The sequence below is a fragment of the Neopsephotus bourkii genome, unplaced genomic scaffold (genome assembly GCF_033783945.1).
Source record: "Neopsephotus bourkii isolate Nb327-2 ecotype Australia unplaced genomic scaffold, CSIRO-AGI_Nbou_v1 NB_107, whole genome shotgun sequence".
Classification (NCBI taxonomy): Eukaryota; Metazoa; Chordata; class Aves; order Psittaciformes; family Psittacidae; genus Neopsephotus; species Neopsephotus bourkii.
Window position 1 is genome coordinate 13511830 of NW_026900624.1, and position 7272 is coordinate 13519101.

Sequence of the window (7272 nt, forward strand, 5' to 3'; positions counted from 1 at the left end):
CCTTTGTCTGCACTGTTTTGGGGCAAAGGACTTGCTGCTGTAATCCTTCCTACTGCAGACTATGAAGCAGTGGGACAGAATTTATTATGGTTTGTGAAATATGAGTTTGGTAGTGCTTTTTTCTTGTAGTTGGTATAACCCAAGACTCAGACACTGAAGTCTGTTTCCTTGTAAGCCTGTAAATGGCCAACAGTTGGTATAGAATACTTAGCAAGATAGAAGCAATAGGCTGTAAACTGACAGGGAGATTTGAGAAATAATAAATTAAAGGGTGTTTTAAACCTAAATTTTGTATGAAAACCTCTATATTTGCAGCATTTTAACTAGAGAATAGAAAGAATCAGGACTGCAATTGTCATACAAATGAAGTCACCCTAAAAATGCTGCAGAGATATTCTGGAATACTTTGGTTTGGCCCTTTGCTCTTCTTTACCCTTTATGTGTCTTTTACACACTCTTCACTCCATCCTTAGTGAATTCTCATGCTTTAAAGGCTACTTTCTCTGGTCTAGATTTGTAACAGCTTTTATCCTCCTTGCTGATCCTTGTAGGCAGAGATGTCATTGGACTGGCAGAAACTGGCTCTGGAAAAACAGGAGCCTTTGCTTTGCCAATCCTTCAAGCACTGCTGGAAACACCTCAGCGATTATTTGCTCTTGTCCTTACGCCCACAAGGGAGTTGGCTTTCCAAATCTCTGAGCAGTTCGAAGCTCTTGGATCGTCCATTGGTGTCCACAGTGGTAAGTAGCATTGTGATATTGGAGCAGTTTTCCTGAAGACTGAAGTTTGTCAGCTCTAGATTTCAATGGAAAAAGTAGAAAGGATTTGTTTGGAGGGTTGAACAAAAGGTTGAAAAGTTTGGGATGCTGGAAGACAGATACCTGATATTAGCTTTGGGAAAGAAAGACTGCATGGTCTTTCCTCATGGAGTAGTCTGCAGCTCTTTTGAATGTTATGCCCAAGCAGTTAAAGGTGGAAGTAGAAGAGAATCTTCTCAATAGTAAGTCTGTGTCCAGTGAAATTGCATAGAACTCTGCTCTATACGTGATGTAGTTTAATATTTCTTTTAGACTGTGTGTATTGGTGGCTTACATATGCTAAACAAACATAAAAGCTTTGTGGGTATATTTAGAATTCCTCCGGTTTTGCAGTTGAGTAAAGATGCAAGATAAAGATTCTGTCTATAGCTCTTCAACTGCGAAATTAAAATACTTGAGGCCAGTAAGGACTTTGGAGGCCTGGGAAGGTCAGGTGTAATAAAATAAAGTGAGTTCTCATAAAGATAAGTGGCCTTTCATTTGTACAGAGTTATTGTGGGTGGCAGGGAGGAAGAGGAAACTGGTGCCAGGTGCTACACTGAATGTTTCACTGTATTCTGTTCATCCTGCAGCGGTTATTGTGGGTGGAATTGACACCATGTCTCAATCTCTGGCTTTAGCCAAGAAACCTCATGTTATAATTGGTAAGTTTATGTGCTGGGGCTACTAAGTGTGAATATTATCAAACTGTAGTTGTCCAAATAAAGAGTACCAAAGGTTTTCTTCATTGAAGAAGTGAGAGTGTATCCTTCATGTGGTTTTGTCCTGTGCTCTGGGTATTCCTTGTTCATGTTTCCAAAGTATACATCAGTAGCCATGCTACTAGAAGTTCATTCCAAAGCATTCCTGCTAAACTGCCTTTGGCTTGTTTCTTCATTCTCCTGAAGTATTCAAAATGCTGGTCTCATCCTTCTCAGTATAGCTTGTCTACAGTCTCTTCTGGTTTGCATTTTCTTGAGGGGGAGAGAGGGAAGGAGGGCATACTTCAGAGGGTCTGACTTCATTAGTCTTCAAAACATTCTGAAGATTTCCTGTGAAGGAGTCCTTCCCACAAAGCAGTCTGCGTTTACTTCTCTTGGGCAAAGAATCCATTTGTCAATAATGACTCTTTGGATCTCTTCATCTAAACTTGCTCTCATTATTCTGTTGATAGCAACCCCTGGCCGTCTGGTTGATCATCTGGAGAACACAAAGGGCTTCAACTTACGAGCTCTGAAGTTCCTAGTGATGGATGAGGCTGACCGGATCCTTAATATGGATTTTGAGACAGAGGTGGGTATGTGCTAAAAGAGGAGCTTGGAACACTAGATGAGTCCCTTTGAAATCACTTCAGACAGCCACATAGTAAACACTGAGCTGTTCAGTAGAAATTAGTAGCAAATTGTAGCTAGGAACTAATATTTGCACAGAAGTCTGAGGTGAGAGGAGAACTTAGCAGAGTTCTGCAGAGTACTGGCAAAACAATAGGAGGCATTTTGTTTCTGAAATCTGCTGTTTTTTCTGGAACAGCTGACATGGGTGCAATTACTGTTGAACATGCCACCTGCACGTTCCTGCAGGAGTATTGCATGAGATTTCCACTGATAATGGACTTCTGGAGTTCACACTGTCAACAAGCAATCAGTCTACACCTTTTCTTTAGCAGACGGGAAATTTGTTCCTGCTGTGAGTCTGAGTTGCATGCAGGCATTACTCTTCATTTGGATGATCATTATATTTGAGAAGGCTATGTCTTGATTGCTGTTTTATTCAGTGTTTCTATTTCCTTTCTATTTTTACAGGTGGATAAGATATTAAAAGTGATTCCTCGGGATAGGAAGACACTACTGTTTTCTGCTACTATGACAAAGAAGGTGAGAGCAGAGTTTTAATTCTCCTTCCATCAGGCTATATGACTAGAGCATATGATACCGGTTTCTGACAAGATCTCTCATTGATCTTCCCAGGTTCAAAAACTCCAGCGTGCTGCTCTGAAGAATCCTGTTAAATGTGCTGTTTCTTCCAAATACCAGACGGTTGAAAAACTACAGCAGTACTACATTTTCATCCCTTCCAAATTCAAGGTAGCGCCACTTCTGGCCTTGTCTTGCTGTTCCCACATCTGTCCAGTATCTTTTCTGATCCTCTCTGGCTTATGCTTATTGTTTAATGTGGCATCTGTAGTTCTCTCTTTTCTTCCTTTCTTCCCCCACCGCACCCCATAACATTCTTCTCTGTGTTTCTTCACAGGACAGCTACCTGGTTTATATCTTGAATGAACTAGCTGGAAACTCTTTCATGATATTCTGTAGTACATGTAACAATACTCAGAGGACTGCTCTACTGCTCCGCAACCTGGGGTTCACTGCCATTCCTCTCCATGGGCAGATGAGTCAGGTATGGACATATGCCACAGAATGGAGTAAACAGGAGACCTGTTACTTGGGAAATGGGCTGCACCAAACTGCAGCACAACTACATTGCAGAAGGGGTATTTCACACCTAGTGGACTGGACTGATCCTTAAAAGTGTAACTAATGTGAATGCTGCCACTGGTTCTGTAATAGTTCAAAAAGAAATCAGAGAAGTGAGTGTGGGTGGGGGTTGTTTTGTTTGTTTGTTTGTTGTGGTTTTGGGTGGGGGGTTTTTTTTTGGTGGTTTCCTTCAGCTGTTCTGTACCAGTGTTTCAACAAGAGCATATTAACCAGAATGAGCATTATTCTCTCATTCCCTTTTTGTCCTCATCTTTTCCAGAATAAACGCTTGGGCTCTCTAAACAAATTCAAGGCAAAGGCACGTTCTATTCTACTGGCTACTGATGTTGCAAGCAGGGGTCTGGACATCCCACATGTAGATGTGGTGATAAACTTTGATATTCCCACGCACTCTAAGGTAAGCCAGCTGAGAGCTTCTGGTCACCAGGAGGCAACTTGAAGCTAGATAAAGGAGCAAAGATACCTTTTCTCTGTTCTGCTGACTGGAAGTTCACAGTTCTGTAGATTAAAAGGTGGAGTTCAACCCCTGCAATTGAGTTGGCATCTCACTTTGGTTGGGTGGCCTCATCTGGATTATACAACTGCTTCTAGAAGAGGGGGAGTGAGGGATGTTCTATGTCTTTGTATTTCTGCTCGGAGTATGTGCTTCGTTGTATTACATTAAAGGACTTCTAGACTTTGAAAACAGTTTTAACATACTACTAGTTTCAGGTAGTCACCTCCCTTCCTGTGATCCAGGTCTGGCTTTCCATTTTTTAAACCATGTTTAAAAAAACAAAAAGGCAAAAATTCTCCTATTATGTTCAGTGAGGATGTGATCAAGAAAAATGTCTTTAATATGTTTCACCTTCAGATCACAAAAGTACAGCAAACTGGGAAAAAAGTGAGTTATTAACTCTCTATGGAAAATACGGTGTTATCTTAAGGGTGTGACTTTGTTTCCTGGGGCCTGGTTTCCTATAAAAGCATACCTATTAACATGCAGTTCAGGAATTGCTATTGTTCCTTATAAGGATCAAAGATACAACACATTGTGAACAGGAGAAAGTATGGGAGTACTTTTGAAGATGCTGCTTTTGACATTGTAAAAGGATAAAAGTTAAAATAATGGTGGGGGGTTTACAGTTGTAACTGTAAAAAATGTTGCAACTGTAAAAATTTTTACAGTTTCAACTGCTTGTTACAGTTTTTGTGTTCCCCACCCCATCTTGTCTCTAACCATTTTGCAGAGCTCACCCTTTCTTGTGATGCTTCCTTTCTCCACAGATCCTGCGTGGAGAAGGGAATATTTTAATTTCCATAAAGCAGTATGTAACCTGGAAAACAGCCTAGAAACATATACACAGAAGATGCATAATGAATTGGATGCTTCCAAATTACTCTTGTTCGTTATCCCTTCCTCTGTGCTTGCCAAATTTAAATCAACTTGCCAGAGAGTTTGTCTGGAAGACAGACTATGTAGAGCACTAGATCCCAAAAGTGAAAATGCAGGCATTGGCGCACTGGAAATGTTAGCTTTCCAAGGAAGTGATAGTTCATTAGCAAAGTCATATGTATCACAGCTTTTGTTCTGCATCCTTGAATGATTGAAAGTGGTTGTTCTCTTTAGAAAGAGAATTCAAATGTTAAAACCACTTATAGGCCTTTACAAGCTAGTATGTTCTAATATACCAGTGCTGCTCATGGTCCTGAGTATTTAATCCAAACTGTATTTTCTCACTATTTTCCTGTTCTTTCCTAAGAATTACATGGGGTAATTTCCTATAACTTCTGTTCTGTGTTATTTGCATGTATCTTGTTGCTGATCAGGAAAATTGTTTTCAGGATTACATTCATCGTGTTGGGAGAACAGCTCGAGCTGGGAGATCAGGCAAATCTATCACCTTTGTTACACAGTAAGTGTTAAAATATGGCAGACTTATTCTTCTTAGCTGTGTTTAAGAGCAGAAAACATCTGACCTTATCCTGGGTGAGGAGAAAATGCTGCCTTTCATTCTGAGGCACCAGTTGCATTTATTTACCTAAAGAGGTGAGAATTCAAAGCCCAGGGTAGGGAGGGAGAAAAGTCTGGTTAAGTTTTAGAAGCAGGTATGTGATGAGCAGAGCCAACTGTTTATAATTTTATTGTATATTATACATTTATGTACTGTATAATGCAGCTTAAGTGGAGGTTTTTTGATAAATGGGGAAGTGTTTGTCTAAAGAAAGTATTTGTCAAATACTTCTGAGCAGAGATGAGCTGAATAAATCTGTGAAGCCATCCTGAGCTATAGCATCATTCAGATGCAGTTAAGACTTGCTTATGAGACCATAAGCACAAGAGAACAATTCCTGTTCATAAGGACTGGTGTCTGTGGATGGTGACAGCTGAAGTCTCTTGGGAGCGCTGATTCAAGTTCGTGTCTTGTCTGAGGTATGATGTAGAGCTGTTTCAGCGCATTGAACACCTGATTGGCAAGAAGCTGCCAGCATTCCCTATGCAAGAAGAAGAAGTTATGATGCTGACAGAGCGTGTGGCTGAGGCTCAGAGAATTGCTCGAATGGTGGGTGCTGGCTCTTTGTCCCTTTACTTACTGTTGTAGCCTGATTTTCTTCAGGTGCCAGAACTCTTGGTCAATCTCTTGATTACATTGCAGGAGCTGCGGGAGCAGGGAGAGAAGAAGCGATCTCGGAATGATAATGATGATGACACAGAAGAAGCTATTGGTGTCAGGAGTAAGGTGGCAGGTGGGAAAAAGAAGAAAAGGAAAGCGTTCTAATTCAGTATTTGAACAGCCTTCTTGTATTTTTCTCTTTATGGCTGCGTGAGCTTGGCAAAAGCAGTCTTCCAAGCCCTCTCCAGGATATCTGCTTTCAGAACTAATAAAACAAGGCAGTCCACCTGGAAAACAACTTCTCTTCTGCTTCAGTAGTTACAGACTGAGCTTGGCCCATCATGGTACCATGGAACCAGTCTTCCTTTCAGAAAAACCAGACAATTGCTTCTGAACCCAAAAGTAGGACCAGCTGTAGTCTGGCCCTGCTTGTCCACAAAAAGGTGCAGTGTGAGTGCAGCTTTTCCACTGCTGCAGCCTGTCTTCCTATCCAAACTCATTGAGTGTATCTGGGCTCAGGAGATGGAGAAGTTAAACGAAGCAGCTGAGTTTCCACAAAACAGCTGGTGATTTTGCCTTACTGAGAGGACATGTGACTTGTAGAACTCCCAAATATATTTTACTGAATTTTAAAGCTACCTGGATTTCCTTGTCTTATCACTGACCTGGTTCTGATCACTTTGAATATCAGGTCTTGCCAAGAGTTTTCTTCTTGGGGCAATCTTAGTGATTCAAATGTGACATCAATACCTTCAGTGTGTCAGCTGAACAGTGGCCCAGCACAGTGAGAGCCTGTTTCAGGAGGATTAGGCTATTCACTGCTTGGAATTGGATGCAGAACCTGTAATGATTGGCAAAATCAAGGGCTTGGGTTTTCCTTGTGGCTGGTTCGTGTAGTACTTATAAACCAACACAAGGGGGTGCTATTAACGTGGAAAAGCAACTCAAGAGCTGTGTTACGAAATAAAACGCTGTCTTAAGCAGAATCGAGTGCCATATAATTAGATTCGTGCAAGAATGGGATAAATTTACCTGATATTCATATCAAATCTTAAGGTTACTGCTAGTTTCCATTAGCAATAAGAGTTTTCACACTGGATATTTCTGCTGGTGGGCAGAGAAGGGTGAGGAACTCCTTCATGATCACTCAACATAAAAATTGAATGTCTGTTAGAACCACTCATAAACTAGATTTTCTGCTCTCTGAAGAACAGTGTTGAAAAGTTTCTGGTTTAGACACAAATGGAAAGCAGAAACTACTCCAGTAGTCAAGATGAGCACAAGTTATTTCATAGCTTCAACATAAATCTAATATACATGTGTTCTAGTCAGAATGCTGTTATACTTTTGTTTAGAGCAGCACGTTTTGCAAAACTACAAAAAAAC

The 7272-nt window shown here is 40.8% G+C and overlaps 1 protein-coding gene across 4 annotated transcripts in view; it reads left to right on the forward strand.

Annotated features, from left to right (window-relative positions):
- Positions 1-6520, forward strand: part of DDX47 (DEAD-box helicase 47) — an 82370-nt gene extending 75850 nt beyond the window's left edge. For all 4 annotated transcript variants that reach the window (XM_061361973.1, XM_061361964.1, XM_061361983.1 and 1 more), the window contains 10 exons: positions 552-740; positions 1391-1462; positions 1972-2090; positions 2600-2671; positions 2765-2881; positions 3048-3194; positions 3552-3689; positions 5117-5187; positions 5706-5835; positions 5929-6520. In XM_061361973.1, coding sequence (XP_061217957.1) covers positions 552-740; positions 1391-1462; positions 1972-2090; positions 2600-2671; positions 2765-2881; positions 3048-3194; positions 3552-3689; positions 5117-5187; positions 5706-5835; positions 5929-6051 — 1178 coding nt within the window. In that variant the 3' untranslated portion in view covers positions 6052-6520. The remainder of the gene's footprint in view (positions 1-551; positions 741-1390; positions 1463-1971; positions 2091-2599; positions 2672-2764; positions 2882-3047; positions 3195-3551; positions 3690-5116; positions 5188-5705; positions 5836-5928) is intronic.
- Positions 6521-7272: the final 752 nt, after the last annotated feature.